General features: G+C 41.4%; 1 protein-coding gene across 7 annotated transcripts in view; it reads right to left on the minus strand.

Moving 5' to 3' along the window:
• elavl4 (ELAV like neuron-specific RNA binding protein 4) overlaps positions 1–19469 on the minus strand; it is a 71486-nt gene that overhangs the window by 16209 nt on the left and 35808 nt on the right. For all 7 annotated transcript variants that reach the window (XM_044043846.1, XM_044043845.1, XM_044043844.1 and 4 more), the window contains 2 exons: positions 10872–10975; positions 7865–8018 (listed from right to left, as the gene is read on the minus strand). In XM_044043846.1, coding sequence (XP_043899781.1) covers positions 7865–8018; positions 10872–10975 — 258 coding nt within the window. The remainder of the gene's footprint in view (positions 1–7864; positions 8019–10871; positions 10976–19469) is intronic.

A 19469-nucleotide genomic window follows, 5' to 3' on the forward strand; every position in this document is an offset into this window, starting at 1 on the left:
CTGTATTATCTGTAGTTTTTTTCTTTGTTCACAGAATTATTTTTCAGTTGAATCATTTTCAACAAATCCCACATAAGTCATTATCGATAATTTCTCAATACTTTATGAATATCCCGTCTTCGCTCACCCAGCCCAAAGTCAACTGTTTTTCCTCTCAAAAATGACTCTTGGATAAACACTTTTTGATCTGTTGAGCTAGACTTTAGATATATTTTTTAACATCATGGGTTATAGGACTATTCACAGCTGCAGAGTAATATACTGTACATTAAAAAAGTAGTTCTGACAGTCGTAACACGAGATTGACTCAAGCTGCAATGCTGTTTCAGTGTTGGTTAGGGATCAGTGGAGGTCTATGAAGATGTGCGAGGAATTTACCTCTGTTTTTTGACGTCTTTGATTGATTTAAATGTTTCAACAGCTTCCTGATTGTTGCTGCTGTTAGTAAAGTGTTTCCAGTCTGATGCACATTTCTTGCTATATTCTCATATATCAATTTATGCACAACATCATTTCTTATGTGTTTTATTACATTTTTAATTATGGTTATTAATTGTTGTAGTAGTAGTAGTAGTAGTAATAGCAGTAACACATCTTTTAATTTCAGTATTTCACTGACGGCAGCTTAATATTGGCGGGGTACTTATCTACAAAATATTTGTTTGCACGTGACCTTAATAAACCAGTTTCAAATTAAAAATCTGATACCAATCTACATGCTACGCCAAAGTGTATTAATTTGTTTTCTATGTGACCATCTTTTCAGAGCACATTAGCATAAGGAAACTTGAGAGGGGCTTATTTTTCTCCTGTTAGGAACATTAGAACAAAAACAAACTTGCAATCTATGAAGCACGCTGCCAGTCGAGCGAGTCCATCCTGATGACTGTCCTTTCAACTCGCCCCAGAAGCCTACGCTACTTATCAACCACCAGCCAGCCATACAGGCAACATTAGAGCACAATGTACTTACTAAGGTACAGCAATCTGTCTTTTTCACTCCCCCTCTTTTCTTCTCACTCTCCTTCTCTCGCTCTCCCTCACCTCCACAGTAATCAACAGAGGCTTATATAACTCTCTCTACCTGTGCTTATCTCTCTCCAACACACACTGACGAGCACATTGGCTGCCATACTAATAACATGCTACCTCAATCTGGGGAGGGGGAGGTGTGTCTGTGTGTGCACGCGCTGAGGGTGGGGAAGGGCAAGGCAGGAGTGAAAAGGAGAAAGGGAGAGAGTGGGGACGAGGAGTGAGGCAGGAAAGGACAAAAGGAGTGAAGGTGATAGGGGATAATGTTAGGAGGTGACAGTAACAGGATGATGATGAAAGGAAACAGAGCTATTCTTGCTCACTTCTGCCCAAACAAAGCTGCTGTTTCTCTAAAAATCCTCTATCATTTCCCAAAATACTGACTGACTGACAGAAGGAAGACACACACAAACACACACACACACACACGAAGCAACTCCATCTTGTTCATGATATCCTTGGTACCAAAGGTACCATCTTTAAATGTTTTCAGGTTCCATCTACTGTCCCTTTGTATGGTTTATTTCTGCAGCTATATTGTGCCAAGTGTGTGAAATGATTAGACTTGCCTTTCTAAGACATTTATAATATGGTAGAGGCAGAAAAGAAACCCTCTTTCTGCTGTCGTCTAATTAGAGGGAGGCAAAAAAAAGCAATGTCCTTGTTTTAAGTAAAATCAGTGTGCTTCAGTACAGATGGCGTTTGAAAACGCAGCAAGAGGAGAGACGCAGGGAGTCTGAAGAGTGGAGGTGCCCTGTGTTTTAGCCTCTGTCAGAGCAAAGTTTCAACCATCTGCCATCTAAGTGCACATGCAACGATGTGCATATCTGTATGTGGCTGTGCCTACCACAGAGGCCGTATACACTTAAAAGATAACAGGAAAGAAAACAACTAAAGACAGAGGCGATAGCTCGAGTCAAGGCTGCAGTCATCCCACCTAGAGGGTGCATCTCTCTGCTTGTATTACCTTGACCGTTCTGTTCTCGACTACTGGACAGGCAGGGAACAGGGAGGCAGTATGGTATCAGTCTGAAGGGGAACATCCATTATTCAAGTCAGGAGAGGAGAGAATAAACCAACTGTACAGGAGGAAGGGCAGCTCCTTTGAGAAAAATTGTGTTGTTGAAATTCAGCAAGCACACCGTGATAACCCGTATGGTCTGAATACAAGAAGAAACCAAAAACAAAACTATGCAGGTTTGTGGGGAGATTGTATAGAAAATATGAACACAAGCAGCACTGTGATGTGGCATCTCCCTGACCTTGAATTGCATGTTTTTCTTGGGTATTTTTATACCCGCACAGCAGGCATGGCATAGAGTTGAAAGGAGAAGGAACAGTTCCATGCAGATAAGGCAGCGCAGCAAGATGTTGGACATGAGGTGAAAATTGGCTTGGATAGAGTAGCAGGCTTGAGATGGTACAGCACAAATACTTCACTAACATCATTTTTTTTTTTTTATTTGATTTTGCCACTAAGAGCAAATTAAATGATGGATGAAAATGTGTAGCTATACAGCATTACATTATGTTACACAGGTGAAAACTTCATTTAAAAACATTCTACATGACAATAACACTTATTTTAAACAATCTACAGCACATGGTCTTAAGTACATGTCACAAGTGCATTAGGGCATGTCCAACTCCACCTTTGTAGTGATACAGAGAAGAATCTTGACGCAAAGTGAGGTGCAAGACGCAAAAGGGGTTGTATTTGGTGTCTGAATTATTCATGACACAATGACACAGTGGCTTTCTGCTGCTTCAAGATAGCACTGCGCCAACAATGCAGCTGACCACACCTCGTTTTAAGACCAACACACCCAAGGACGCGCTGATAGGTGCAAGTGCAACTTCCAACCACACAACGTGACCTGCTGGGCGTGAAAATGACAACTGTGACGGTTGGAAACCAGCAACAACACGTTCACTGCGCCGTGCACTGCTTTGTGCCAGGTGTAAGATAAAGCCCTTAGAGTTGTTGTATGAAAGCATTTCCTTTTATTTAATTAAATAAGCCCTAAACGTATGTGTAGGTCAAATCTGAAGGTCTAAATTAAAACAGGTCACCTCAAAGTGCAGTGTTAGTGTGAATAGTGATATGCGTCTTTTTAAATCAAAGACAAGATTAAGGTACATGGTAGCAGAGAAGAGTCCAACGTTAAGCGCACCAAACCTTACATGACTGGACTTTCTTGGCCCCTCATAACAATCTACATTTAAAAACTGAACTTACAGCTGAACATTTATGCAGTAAACTCCAAAAAAACAATATTATGTTTATATAATGTTTCTGCCTTAGTGGAGCTAGTCTCCTGAAACCTCCATGTACAGACTAGGGGCGGGCGATTATAAAATCATATCACAATATTCCAAGGAAATTTGTGATAACAAAAAAAACTGAACAATGATTGCAGACTGAGGCATTTACTAGCAGTGGCATTTGTCAACTTGTGCACAGACATGTGGTTGGTGGAGTGGATGCGTGTTTACGGACGCATTGAGAGGTTCATTGGATGCATCTCATAGCCGTTCCTATAAGCTCTGTTCTCATAAAGTTAACTTAGCTCATCTTTGTCATCTACTGTTTGTTACTCTGCAACATAAAATCTATATTTCCCTGTTCAAGGAAAGTGAGGCTTTGTAAACCACTCACCCCCGGCACCCAATTCCATAGAGAGAAAACTATGTGGGAGACAGTGAGATGGGAGTTGTTGGTCCACTGCTGCCTTGGTATTTTTTGACTGTTTGTGAAATCCTTTGTCAAGATTTATAAAGGCAAAATTAACCAAACAAGGCAACAGTAGATCAACAACCCCTGCCTATCAGCCATGCTTGTATTGTAGTAGAGACAGCATGTTATTGTCACATAATCCATAGGTTAACGTGCAGACATTTCATTCCATGACATGGTATTTCTTATCATATACACAATGTATACTGGTATGATTGTGAATAATATTATGTGATAAACCTATACAGACTCCAACTTAAATGACTGTACAGCTTTCAAACGTGCTTAATGACACACAAATGTGGGGTAACTAAACCTTCATTCAACAAACCACTCTACATGCTGTGCAGCAGTAGTTCAAAAATGCATTCTTTACTCTGCTGAATAGACTGTGCCTAACACTGGCAATCACCATATTGACTAGTATGATGGCATGAAAATGTGTTACCAATTGGATTTTTTCCCACTGCTTACTTATTTCTCACTGAATGGGAACATGGCATCACCCATTTCTCAGCCAATCTTTACAAACATAGAGCGGCAATTTGGTTTCACATCTGAGTCACTGTTCAAGGAAGCCAAGTCTGAGGATCAATTGAATTTTCAGTTATTGATCGAGTAAGCATTGACCTCTGCCCACATAAAAGTCCAGGATAAAGAACTAGAAATAGCCAACTATTGATCCAAAGCTGTCTCTGATATCTGTTTCAAAATGATGCCTCGCCTGAACTGGCTGTCAGAGCTTAAGCTCACAACTTGGCTGCCTTCCCTGATGGTTTGACAAAAAAATGGAAAAAATGCAGGAGTGGGAATCCAGCCTGCACTATTTGCACTGATAAAGAGACAAAATATGCTTATCCATTCAGAAGGAATCAATAGAGGGCGAGGGGACTGAGGAAGCGATGGACAGATGGAGCGATATCCTTGTCAAGTCAATGTTGTGTTCTCTCCCTGAGTCTCTGGGGCAATTTGGCAATTTCAGTGGTTTTTGTTTCAGCCGCCTGTGACCGTGAGTGATGCTAACAGTGATCTTTTTAAATTTCATTTTTTGTCCTCGCCAACATAAGAGTGATTGCAGGGTGCATCTTGTTGATGAGGAGGTCATTTAGAGAACAGACTCCATGTTCCCAGTTTAGCAGAGCAGGAGCTGAGGTTCATCCGCCCAGAGAACAGAGAACATCCTATACTTCAACAAGGATGTGTGTGCATTTCTGCTCCTGCTGTACTTCGGTCTCTGCCTTGCTTTTGACTACAGCCTGACTACATTTCTGTTGACAATTTAAGGCTGTGTTTCAGATCAGTGTTGTTCAGCAGGAATAGTGAATCACTGAGAAAATTGGATTTCAGGCAGTGATTAGGTCACTGACTCAGTAAATGTGGGGAGTCACTGATGATCTGCAACAAGATATCACATGATAATATTATGTCAGCAAACACTTCTGTCCCTCAAGTAAGGAAAGTGTAAAAAAACCACTTAAACTATTAAAGCTGTAGCGATGGATACACTTTCTTCCCAAAGGGATCACCCTCTGGGAAGTGAGTAGTACAACACTGCCCTTATGGCAGAGTCCCTGAGCACGACAATATTTATTAAAACAGAAATGAGTTTGACACAAACCACAAATCAGTCTTGCCATCAGTCTCTCATACTTGCGTTTCTGGCACTCATGGGGTAGTTTTAATTTGCAGCTCATTTCTCCATTAATAGCAGGAAGTGTGCACGCGCGCGCTCATGTGTGCGTGTGTGTCTCTGTTCGTGTGGGGTGCATGCGCGTGTTGTCTTGTGCTCACAGTAACGTAGAGAAGAAGTTGCTGAGTCTCTGATGTCAGCCTGCTACTCTCAGGGCCCTTCTAAAGTCCTCCTGTTTTTAATCACTCGCAACTCTAACATCTAATTAATCATTAACTTTTCTCATGCTGATCCTTAACCGTCTGGGGACACCTTGCAGAACATCTCTCTCTCACACATTATCTTTGCTTCTTAGCGTGAACAGGGAGTATGTGTGTGTGTATTTTGGATTTGAAACAAATAAATAGCAATTAGTCTCACGGTGTGATAACACCTCTTCTGCTCTTTGTACACGTTTGCTGACCAATATACCCTTTTTCTTTTCTCTTACACTCGAAATGTAAGAACTGCTAATGATATATACACCTTTAAAAAAAGGTGAGTGGTAACAATGGTTGCAGTGTGAGGAAACAAATAATATTTCTTCAGCTTTAAATTCCCATTAGCTGAGATATTCCCTAACAGTGTTAGCAGTAAGTGTTATGATGTCTGTCAAGCTCGGATTTTCCAGGCAATATAGATAGGTCAATGCATATAACATGTTTATGTATTGCACATCATTTTTTTGCCCATCAAGACATGTAAATCCAAAATCACCTGATGTCTACAACTTTCATTCAGGAACAAAAATCAATCTTTAATTATCTGAAATCTCTCATATGTATGAATAATGACTGAATTATCTTGATAACTTCTTTGGCCATTTCATCCACCCCTCGTGAGCACAAGTGAATTTCATCTTCTAAATGCATCAAAACGTTGTCCTGTACCATGTTCCTATGCACTCTACTATCTGTGATGAGATACATTTTACTGTTGGTGTGTGTGATGCAAGCTGAGGAGCAAAAGATATATAATGTGCATGGCTGTCTTGCTCCACGGGGAGTTCCCTGATTCTAAGCAGCATGGTGGCATGACATCGCTGTCAGGAAATGTGCCCACTTCATCTAAATGTGTGATGATGAGGGTAAAAACAGCCCTTTTTCTGTTTTTTTCTCCACCTTAACCTTCCACTGCCCCCGCTGCATGCTCACCCCTCACTTCCCCCCTTCTCATTTCTTCTCATTTCCACATCTCCACTCATCCACATCCCCTGTTACTGGCTTTCTCTGTCTCCTCCATCCTCGCCTGCACACTCACCCTGTCTCCTTTCCTCCTCTCCTTTGTTTTTCTCCCCCCTCACTTTCCTCTTCCCTGCTCAGTGTGTACAGACAGACGTGCACTTCACTGCCAGCAGTGATTTATTCTGCTTAGGCAAATTAGTGTGGCTTACAGCATGCTGCTCTCTTTCTGCTTCATCAGTACACATTGCACATAACACTGGAGCAGGTTGCAGCCTGTAGGCACACACACAACCCCTGAAATGGATCTAAGAGACATGCTGGAGGGGATCCTCTAAAATACGATGCACTAATGTGATTCATTTCTGTGTTTTGGATGTAATGAAATGTGTAAAAGAGCGTGCGCATTACTCAGCTTGTGCCTCAAATATAATCAATGTTTTTACCTCATCTGCTGCCATGGTCACAGAAATTGTTGTTCTGAGCTAATTTATTTAGCGCTTTGTATGGAAGGGCAATATGGTTCAAATCAATTCATTATAATATTCATTAAAAAAAAACTTTTGATTGTGATGCAAAATACTGTAAATCTAGATATGGGAAATTTTTAATTCAATGAACCACTGCAAAAAAAACCTTTATTGTAATAAAGAATAATAATAATGGTAATAAATTAATCTTATGGAATTGCTAATGTTGTAGAATCATTAGACATATTTGTTTTCCTTCAGGTGAGCGACTACTGCTTTACAGCACCACCATGTTATTACTGTTTGTTCTCAATATTTCCCATGCCTTCATTGCTCCTTTTGTCACTAAGAGACACTTTCAATCATACTATTCATTATTCATTTCATACTAACAACTTATTTAAGACATGCATGTTCGTTACTTTTGCATTTTCAGTGACGACAAATGACTAAAATATCATATAAGGGAATCTAAGGCTAGTATAAATGTAGAAATTGTGTTTTTTTTCTTTTTTATGAAAAGCATTTGCTTAGACATAAAAGGCACAAATTGTGTTGAGTTATAATAGTCTATAAATAAAATGACTCTATGACCAAACTTGACTTAATGTTGAAAATGTGTACACAAGTAATCCATGTGTACTCATGAATAGTTGGGGGATATCTTCAGTGTGTATGTGTAATACAGTGTGTGTGTGTTTGCCTTCGGTGACTGACTGATCGTGTGGGTTCATGTGGAATTTTAAAGAGAGAGGAGGTGCTGCCCCATGGATACCTGTGACCTGGTCGACGAGGATGCGGGAGGTGATGATGCGTCCGTACTGGGAGAAGAGCTGCTCCAGCTCCTTCTGGGTCATAGTCTTCGGCAGGCCACTCACATACAGGTTGGCATCACGGATGGAGGCTGAGCTAGGTCGTGCATATGACACCTGCGGGAAAATCAAACAGAGTTTTATGCCTTGTACGGATGCATGAGTACTTCTAGACTGAAATCCCACTGGTTTAACATTAAAACAAGGCGAGTGGAAGGATTTTCTGGGATTTGTGTGTTTTATGCTCTCTCAATTTGAGTCTGTTCCTCCTCATGTCCACATGCAGTATGTTCAAATCCCATGTCCATTAACAGGCCATGTGTGAATGATGTGTTTAATGTGGGAAACTGATCATACAGCTCCCCCATCAGTTGCTCTCTACCGGTGCACTTTTCATTTGACAAACCCAACATCTTTGTGTGTCCACCCGATTTTGCTCTTGCGAAAGTTGTGTAAATCCCATTACTGCTGCTGCTGACTGGAGCAGCTTTCCCTTGCAGTGCTTTCATTACCTCTGACATGTGGAGATGTAAGTCGTCAAATAGGTTTAAAGTCAGGCAAATATGTTGGATATGCAGTTGTATCGTTGAGCAACAGCATGGAAATTCTGCTGAACTTAAACAGTGGGAGTAGGGGATTGGGGACAGCTGGCTTCCCCGTGTCTCAATTTTCTTTTACATATCTTCTGCTTTGGCCTCAGATTCTCTGTGTTCTTCTACCTCTCCACATTTCTCTCCCCTTTGCTGCTTGGATTGCTTGCTCCTGCTTCTCTCCTCTCTTCCTTCCTTCCTTCCTTCCTTCTTGTGTGCTGCCTCAGTAAATCTTTCTCTCTCTCTTCCAGATTCTGTTTCCTTTTCCTCGTCTTTTCTTCTCTGTGCATCTCTGCACCATTTTCCCTCCTTGTCAGCCAACTCCAGATGTCTAATCCATCAACACCTCCCTCAGCTGTGAGCAGCATTGTGCATAAGTGTGGTGTAGTGCATGTGTGAAACAGAAGCGTGTATGTGCGTGTAAAGAAAAGTTAGAAAAATTGCAAGTGTGAAGATTCAAGTGTTCACAAGCACACCCTTTAAATGTGTCTGACATTATGTGCATGTGTGTCACTGTGAGCTCCTCTCACCTTTGGCATGCTGCTTCCCCTCACACCTCAGTAGGAAAGCAGCATCACAGCCATTGCTGACTAAATCTGAGGTGCCATGGTGGAGGAAAACACGGCAAAGTCACTATAGAGAGACACATTGCCTCGGAGCATGTGAAACTCTAGGCCAAGTGTTTCCTCACATGTGCAGTGTCAAAGAATGGGAAGGGTGTGATATGAAGGAGCGACAAACTTAATTTTAGAATTACTGTGCTGCCTTTTAATTTACCTTGTTACCTTTAGGGTGTTTCAGTCTGTTGTGAAAGCAAGGAATGAAGGTAGCGGGGGGACGAGGAACAAAGTGTGAACGAGTGATGGCGCCAGACAGAGACGCATTCTGATGCCTTCTGTCATTACAAAACGAGGGGTGTCTTTATCTCAGGACAACTTCACTTTGTTTTCTCATGACGCAACCGTTTGAGTCATGAGAGTGAAAATCTGTGAACAGCCACATTTTCATATTCATATAAATACCTCTGTACGAAAAAGTGCTGCAAATACTGTGAAGATTGTTCAAGAAACAAAACTGTCTTAACAGTGGGACATTGCAACTCTTGCTCTCACAAGCTTATGTTGGATATCCTAACCACAAGATGACATTGAAATGTGTCAAATCTCACTTAGTAATGAAGATTCCTTTATTTGTTACTGCTAACCTACAGAGAGTGCAGCTGGGGCATCTTGAAAAACGGACTATTTATTTATTAAAACTTTCAATAATGCAATGATTTCAAATGCGAACACAGATGAAAAGCTGTTTGGATTAAGTGCTCTTGAAATAAACTTATGTGTCTTCTGTAGTTAGCTGTAGGCAACTGGACTTGACCTGGAGGACTAAGAACCTTCACAGACTAAAAGGTATGCAGTAATCTTTGGTCAGTTAGAGCCCTGACCAAATCAGATACACGCAAATATTTGCACTAATAACTTCCCCCACCATCAACACTTGGGCTGAAGGATTTAAATAAAATATGTCATCGCAATAGTTCTGAGACGTATTGCAATTCAATATTGACTGTGTTATAGATTTAAAACACGGTGGAGAATTACCACATGAGATACCATGTATTGCCTTTGTTGAAAACAAGTGAACATCTCTTTTCCTCCACAGACACAGCCAGGATGCTAAACTAATACAAAACCACTTCAAGGCAGACCTTGGAGGCAAAGGGGGATTCACTGTTAGATGCCACATTCACAAGTGCTGGCTAATCTTACATAATATTAGATAAGATTATCAGATTAGATCAGATGATAGTAAGCGAGAATCCAAGGATTACCAGAGAACAACAGATTATGACCCAGTTTAAAAGCAACAACATCCACAGGGCAGAGAGCGGAGAAGAGGGGGAGAAGTACAGGAGGCAAAAAATAGGAAACTCACTATACTGAGCTGTATCAGTGAGATGATTGATGTTTGTGTAAATCATCTGCAAAAACCAGTGCCAATACGGTTTCATTTCTTCAAAACATGTTTGAAGGCAGCGTTTGCAGTGAATTCTCTGTCTTACTGCTGTGACCACCAAGACTGCACATTAGTCATGCCATAAAATGCAATAACAGACACCTCACTTCTTAAAAAACAAACAAATGTGATGACTGACATTTGCCTTTCCTTTCCCTCAGAGATATCTATGTCATTTCAACTTCACATTTTGACATTTAATAAGTAACATTTCCCTAAACATGTCACTGTGATGTAGATGGTCTTTCTGAGGATAATGTCTGTTCATCCCATTTTGCATCTTATGATATTTACTAACGGCATTGTTACCTAAAAAGAATTGAATTTCTTACTTCTTAAGGTGGACTTTGTACAGAATGTCAGTTACCTTGATCGTTTTGGTCTGAAGTCTGAGTCCATTTAACGTATTGATGGCTTTCTCGGCGTCCTTTGGATCGATGTAGTTGACAAAACCATAACCCAGACTCTGTCCTGAAATGCCAGAAAGAAGGAAGGTTATCTTAACGTGATTCTTTTGTTATCTCAGTTTTTTCATTGACAAAGAAGAGTCTGAATTTATAACAACCATACCAAGTTACATTCGTTAAAAATGCATTACATTTCATGTTACAGCTGGACGGATCATTCTTATGTATGTATGACATGTAGACCGGTGTTTGATTCCTTATCCCCCCCCCAAAAACACAAACTGTGTTTCCATTTGTTCACACAGCTTTTGAGATGTAGCACATATTGCTGTATAAAAATCTCCATGGTGTGTTTATCATCTCGCTGTGAAAACAGAGAAAACAAAAGCCTGGTCATATAACAGTCAAAGAAAAAAGAAAATATTGCTCAATCATCTATTTTATTTTTTCTGAGGGCAATCTGACCTGCCATTGGGCAAAAACCCAGACCTTATCTAAGAAAAGTGTCTTGGTTGACGCCAACCTGAAAGTGAGAATATAAAAGCCACTTCACTGGTTGCAAAAATAACTTTGAATTCAAATTATTATGGGTGACGTCACGGCCAGTTATCACTTGGGTGAAATGCAGACACACATGTAAGTTCACCAAACTTAAAAGAAAACATCATGATCATGACCTTTGCTGTTACTTGTAATCCCCCTGAATTAGAACTACAGTATTTGTATGTCAACGAGTAACTAGTTGTTTGATATATTGGTAAACTCGTCGCTTAAGGGAATTTATTTCTACCGGTATATTTATTTTATGAAGCTTGAGATTGAACTGTCAATGAATGAATGCCTACACTATAATGTCATAAACCCCACAGGCCCCCAGCAAATAAAATATTATATTAAGAACAAACAATACACTTGATACTGTCTTTGCAGCTTTGCAAAAAAAACTACCACCCCCAAAGTGTCTTACATAGCACACTCCCTTTGAGTGTGAAGCTGGCCCGATGTCTCCCAGTGTTTTTTTCGATCAAGCCTTTCAACAGGTGTAGGACTTAAAGTGAATGCCTTCACCCATCAAGACCTTAACTCAGCTGGTTTTCAGACCTTATTCACCTATGCCACACACACAAGTACAAAGACTCGCCGTCCGTTTTAAAAAGTGCAGCAGCATGCACATATTCACACTAATGGGAGCAGTCAGCACTTAGTCAGAAAGTGAATCACAAATTATTGAGCATGACTGTTTCACAAAATAAATACATTCGGGCTATGGGTATCAGAGCACTGAACAGCTCAGAAGCAAGCTGTGGAAGGGCCAGGAGGGAGTTGTAGTCCTAACATCAAACAGCTGATGATTTTCTCTTCTTTTTTTCCACTTCTCCTCTGGATTAAATGTGGATTATCAGACGTTCTCTATTGTTAATTAAAAACCTGCCATCCTAGAGAGACTTGGGCTATTTATAACTAACCCTCCCCTCGTTCCTATGCCTCTCCTGCTCCTCTGCGACTCTCAGCTGACATCAGGTGTTAAGTTTGGCAGTTAAAATATGGCTCACAAATTATTTCTGCAGCTTCTTTATTAAATGATGCTCACAGAAAGGAGACAATGAATAACAAAGTGATAGAGAACATGTGGCAAAGGTAATTAAGTGAATACGAAATAAACCAAGTTTGTAACTTAAGGGACAGAACAGTATTCTGAATAATCCTTTAGTTCTCTAAATAAATGTCTTAAACGTAGACAACATTGCCGGTAGTAACTGTTCATTGGTATACAGCATGTATTACATTTTGCACTCTCTTGTGTTCAACCTCGCTCCCACTTTACCATCATTTCCTTCACCCCTCAGCCTTATCTTTAACAAGAAACGTGAGGTTTGACAAGAGCAGCTACCAGAGCTGAGAGTGCAGAGTGCTATCAAAAAAGGGCTGGCTAGTGCTAATGGTACCAAGACACTTAACACTCATGGAGACATCCAGGGAGCCAAACTGGCAGCCATGGATACAGTCTCAGTATAGCAAGTTTCCATATGTGTGTGTGTGTGTGTGTGTGTGTGGGCTGTGTGTATCGTGCGCATATTGTGACTCAGCAATGGATAACATGCTTGCTGTAAACGTAGTAATGCATTTTCTTTGATTACAGCCCTTTGGAATATGATGCTCGGCAGCTGCTTTATGTAAATGATGTTTGCGTGAGTATGGTGTATGCATGGGGAGCTTAAGCTGGTACTGGAACATCTGCCCGCCCCCACTCCCGTCTTCACTCCCTCTTTGGTGATTCTGAGGGCCTCCAGGGCTGGATGGAAGATGAGGGTGTGGGCTGGCGTCAGTCCGTAGGTGAGTGTGGAGATGAGGGGAGACAGAGGGAGACATCTGCCTGCAGCTCTCAGGAAATCTAAGGGAGGGAATTCCACCCACCATTTCGAGTTTGCTACGAAGCAGCAAACAGCAGGGAGCCACCGGCAGACTGCCGGGCTGCTTGGAATCTCCACGGATGGGTGGGAGACACAACGCCAACGCGCCACATTGGCAGATGTACACACATGTGCACACACACGGAAGTAAACATGTAATCACTGAATCACATAGCGCACACAAACAAACAGGAGCTGCAAATTAAGTCATTGCAGCACGACAGTGAGGAGCAGAGAATCTAGTGGCTTTTGTAAAAGTGTCATTGAATATGTTTACCCGATGTTAGACCGACTAAAACTGGACTTTTATAAAAAGATGTAAACATGATTGTCCAACTGAAGTCTTTACCAAATTCACCAAACTAAAGTCAAACTAACAAGCCCAGATCATCTTTAGTTAAATTACTACTGCATGAATACGCTCAGACATTTGGACTAAACTGTCCAGACTTTGACCTGGACATAATAGAAAAAGGGGAAAATCCAGGAAGAGGAGACTGAATTTATGCTCTGCCAGCTTAAAGAGTTGCATATTTTAAAGTTCATGGATGGTAAGAAGGCTCACAATGGTGCTCAACATGCTAAATTTGAAACTGCCAAACACTAATAAGCTAAAGGAGGAAGATTGACACCTAGAGGAGGCCGATACACTTCAATAAATCAATTCCCCACTAGTGCTCGTTTCCTGGGACAAGGACAGTAGTCCGTTTTGTGTGTCCTCAACCATTTAATGAATGTCAACACTACCATATGCATGCATGCACATTCATATAGGCAATGTTACTACTGTAAGCACTTCTCCATTTGCAAGATTCAGTATGAATGCAGAGACAGCAGGCATCAGCCTGTCACAACACCTGCCCTGTCTGCCTCAACACTCCCTCGCAGGATCAGCCCTGCATAGAGTTCACAGGCCTTCACTGTTCCGCCTCAATGGTTAAGCACAGTTCGGATGCAGCTTAAAATGCCTCAGTGTTATTTAACCTGGCGTGGTCTTACTGAAATTCAAGGACAACACCAGCGTGGACTGCTTTGTTTGATTCAAAACACCGGACAAAAGTTATCATTATACAGCGAAGACAAAGAAAAGGGACATCTTGAAAGGACATCTATTTTCACAGCCATGTTGTATTTTAAAATGGCTTCAATAGTGGTCAACAATAGAGACGTAAAGGTACAAAATCGGGTATAGAAGTGCTGGCAGTATCCTCCAAACTTTTTCTGAGGAAGTGATCACTTAAAACGACGCTTTTATCAACAGAGACTGCCTGCTGATACTTTATAATGACAGTAAAATAACTTGTGAGAGCACTGCATATAGAGAGGCCATTAAAAATGCTTGATAAATAGCCTCTAATGGGGTTGTAGCTAACAGAAAAAACAGCTTTGTGCTGATCAATTATTTTAATGGATACATTAACTTATATGTTTTAATTGTCAATTAAAAACCAAGAACTCAAATGATGCATTGCTCTCCATAATGGCCTTTTAATGAGGTTGGAAATTCATATGCCTTTGATTCGTCAGCCCCTTTCAGTGTCAGTCCTATAAATTCAGTAACATTTGAAATGACTCAAGAAATTGTTCGGCAGCGATGAAAAAACTCAATTTAATGATCGCAGATATCTTGAAATAAAACATATCTCAACATGGATTCATGCATAGTATATACATCTAACATCTAGGGTTCATGAATGGTATTATACTCAGTGGGCTTGTAATACAGTGTAGGATTAGATACCTACCACCTACATGTTGGATTAACCACATAGGCAGTGGGGGCGAGGGGATGGCAGGCTAATCTAAGACCCACTTCCACTCATTCAACTGATATTTTGCACAACCTAATATTATTTGTGCAGGTAGATGGTTATGTTCTTTAGTGCTAAAAATTGCTGCTATTTCATGTAATTTTACATGACATTACATGTCATTTAGCATTCAAACATTTGGGTACAAACGAGCTAGAAGTAAGTAAGTGGATACACAAACACACACACACACACACTGGATGGATGAAAGTGAATTTTCAACTTCAGTCATCATCTAACCGCTTTATCCTCCACCAGAGGGTCGCGGGGGGTGCTGTGCCAACCTCAGCTACATCGGGCGATAGGCGGGGTACACCCCCCACAGTTCGCCAGTCCATCGCAGGGCCACACACAGATAGAGACAAACAACCATTCACTCTCACACTCACTCCTACGGTCAATTTAGAGTGTCCAATTTACCTAATCCCCACATTGCATGTTTTTGGACTGTGGGAGGAAGCCGGAGAACCCGGAGAGAACCCACGCACACACGGGGAGAACATGCAAACTCCATGCAGAAAGGCCCTTGTGACTGGGGCTCGAACCCCGGTCTTCTCGCTGCAAGGCGAGAGTGCTAACCACTACATTTTCAACTTACTGTGCAAATTACATATGGCTACACAAAAGTGTAAAATACATCTCATGTATGGATGCAGTGAATTTACAGGCATATGATCAAATATATCTATTTTGAAACACACTATAAAGCACATACTATGTACATACACATTATTTACAATGTGGTAAGCATAGAAAGAAACTCCAGATATATTCCATACTCCAGATACTTAATTTTGTGCCCCCTTTGTTGTATTATGTGGCTAAGAGCTGCATTGCAGACATGAAAGTGTCCTCATCTCCTGCTATCATCACGTCCAGTGACGGCTCTTTGATCTGAAGTGATAGCTACCAAATGACACGCATGGCTGAAAGAACCTTGTATTTTACAGTGGACCTTGCTGCAGTCAGTCTATTGTTCTTAATACTATCCTCCGAAAGTGTGTAGCTATTAGTCAAAGTTAATTTGAACTGCTGACACTATGTTGTCAAAACAGATATTACACTGTTGAAGTGGAAGCAGAGGCATTCTGCTGTGGTGATACGACTGCCAACTTGTTCAAAATCCATTATATGAACATTGTTTTATTTCTTTCCTGTGTAATCCGTGAAAAATGAAAGTCCGCCCTCTGATGTCTTTTGTCTTCACCGCTGCGTTATGGTACGTGAATCGCGGCACCACGGACGTGCCGACAATCAAAACAACGCTTCTGTATCTCTCGATTGTTTAGATCTAATTGATGAAATAAAATATATATGTAGAGCGCCGTGCCAAGTCTTAAACTCAAGGGTGGCTTCAAATATTAATGCTTTTGGCGATGCTTATAGCCAAAAGATAAAAGCTTGTTGTAGTGTAGCAGCAGAAATGGCAAACAGCATTAGTGTACTCACTTGGGTCTTTCATTCTCAATGATGCTATTTGCAGCCATTGCAGAGTCATTTGACCAGGGAGTGAATGCCGATTAAACACATCCCCACTGGTGAAAGACCTGTTCAAACCCGGGATGAAAGTGTTTTTTTATTTTACAAAAATAAAGATAAATCTGAATAAAAAAAAAATCTCATCTGTGTGACGGGAGTAAGGGACCTTTAAATGCTATGTGTGAAACATTCTTACTTGTTCCCACAATCCCACACCTTGTCAGCAGTGGAGTCTGGCTGTCATTTGGAAGTCATGGGAGGACAGAGGAGAAGTTTCAGTGTTCGGGGATCATCGGGAAACTACGAGCCGGTGATGCTAACACACCTTGAGAGGACAAACTTCCTCTAGAAACGGCTAATCTGTTCAGTCAGACTTAAATTTAGCAACATTTCATGACAAGGAAGAGAGGAATTTTGTCAGAATACACGTGTCACACTTTCTGCTTTCTTCCTATTTTATCCACTGATGTTTTTCCCCTTGCTGCTTGAGCAACATGGGGTAATGATATTTTTGATGGGCAAGCACTCCCGAACATAATACGATAAGATCCCCCTGTCACCAGCTTCATGTCAAAATACAGTTCTTATCCTAAAGAGGGTTAAACTGAGAGGGAGTTTGAGTGAGTTTGCAAAAACACCCAAACGAAGAAATGACTACAATTGGTGTCACAAAACACGTGCTGTACGTGCAGTAAAATTACAGCATAACAAATGGATGTATTGAACCTGTTTAAATAACAAAATTCATAAACAGAGCCTCGTCCCCCGCACACTCGCATCTACTAAAGATCCCTCTCCTACTCACTCAACACATCTTTCCCTCCTGGGTTGCCAAGGTAGCAGCCACTGTTGCAGTGAGGAGGCTCCCACTCTCATTTCCCAAGGCTGCTTCCTCCAACACACACATACACACAAAGATACGCACATGCCCGCGTAAAAACTCAGAGTCTCACACACACACACACACACACACAAGCCCACAAGCCCACCCCTTTGTGGTGACTCCCTGAGCCTTGGGGCCAGTGGACTGCAGCCTGCATGTGTGGGCTGCTTGGCTGTGCAGCTGAGAAATACAAGGCGAGCTGACAGACAGAGAAGCCCCTTGAAGACTTGACTGTCACACCAGGATTGCTGCACCTGCTTGGTTTCCTTCTGAGAGCAGAGAGTGAACATGGCCACAACCACCCCCCCCGGCCTACTGCTTGGCTTTCTTCTGCACATTTACAGTGCACTCAAGAGTGGAGGGTCGAAGGGCAAAGAACAAGCCCCAAGGGCCCATCCGGCCTCTGGATATGAGGCTGAAACAGGCGACATTCATAACCTCTGTGTGCCTTGTAAAGGGCACACAGAGTGTAATGAGAGGGGACAGACATGGTCTGAAGTGAGGGTCATGGGAGGAGCAGTGTGTCCAACAAGCTCTCCGGATGTCCAATTCCCAGTCTTGTGCAAAGGCAGGAGAAGACGATTGAAGGGGGGGGAGGGAGAAGTGTTATGAGAATAGAGACGGTACATTATTGGGACCTGGGACTCTGAAACTTTAATGTACGTCTGGCTGCTTGTGTCCGCACGTCTGAGTCTGGAAGCTCTCTTAATACCTGGCTTTGGAGATGTCAAATCCTTGTTTCGTCTCTCTCTCTGTCAGCTTTGTTTACACTATGTGCAACCTTCTGTCTGCTCCAGGCTTAGATACAGTATTAAGACCGCACCAGATCTCACCTCAGCATGAATTCAGTGAGCATTTGAAAAGTGTGTGATGGTTTGTCACCACAAAGCATAACATCATACTTAGGTTGGTTAGAATGTAAATGAGTCTCATCACAAGACTAACGGAGGAATTATGAGGAGTTTTGTTCCCATCACTGTTGTAATGATGTGGAAAAACTGCTTAGCTTGTAATCTGAAGTTCAAAGAGAATCGGCTTTGGTCCCGAGCATCTTCTCAACGTACATGTTTGTAGCAACAAAGAGATGTGAGTATACTCAGGTTTACATCGTGAATATTTGATCTGCTCCACGTTCAAGTGACAGAGTTTGTGCCGGAGCTCAGCTGCACTTGTCTGTCCTTGCAAATCAGGGTTAAATGCATATTTTATGTTCGAAATATTTGTGGGTGCACTTGATGTTCCGTAACAGCGATGGAACGACAATGAAACTAATGGAAGTGTGTTGACTAAACCACAGAAGTGCGTCAAATCCAGCTTTACTGGGATGTTTTTGCACTTGAAGAATGTGAGGAAACCTGTCCCGATGTAAGAAACGGGTCCATAGCGGGATTTCACACAGCACTGAAGCTGCTGTCTGTCAAAGGTGCTCCAGCTTGAACTACTCCACAGCTGACATCACAGTCCATCTATTTTTCATGGCCAACATCTGCTTGGCTTGCTACATTGTCACTACGATTTGCATCAGCTTCCCCAGATTCCATGTATAAAAGCAACACATGAACGGTGACTAGAGAAGTGTGCACAACACGTTTTTGAACACAAACTGTTATTATAAACTATGATATAAACCACAGAATTATTTCATCCACTTAAACAAAAAAATGATATGAGAGTTTTAACTCGTAAGGAAATTCAGGCTCACTCAATTCAAATCCATTGTATCCTAGATCTGGTTTAATGCCCTGACACTGAATCATTTTCTGTTAAAAACATGATTGAGGAGTAAAATCAGAGGTCTTTAAACTTAACACGGGAGAGGAGTGCTGACTTTATGTTTGTGTGAACTGGAAACATAATAGATTATGGACTTTCACTTTAATTTGTGATCTTTATGCCACAAGTGATTTCTGGTAAGCTTTTGGTGTTTAGAGCTAAAGCTCAAGCCTGTTTATAAATGTATTAGATGTTCAGTTG

The sequence above is a fragment of the Solea senegalensis genome, linkage group LG14, assembly GCF_019176455.1.
Source record: "Solea senegalensis isolate Sse05_10M linkage group LG14, IFAPA_SoseM_1, whole genome shotgun sequence".
NCBI lineage: Eukaryota > Metazoa > Chordata > Actinopteri > Pleuronectiformes > Soleidae > Solea > Solea senegalensis.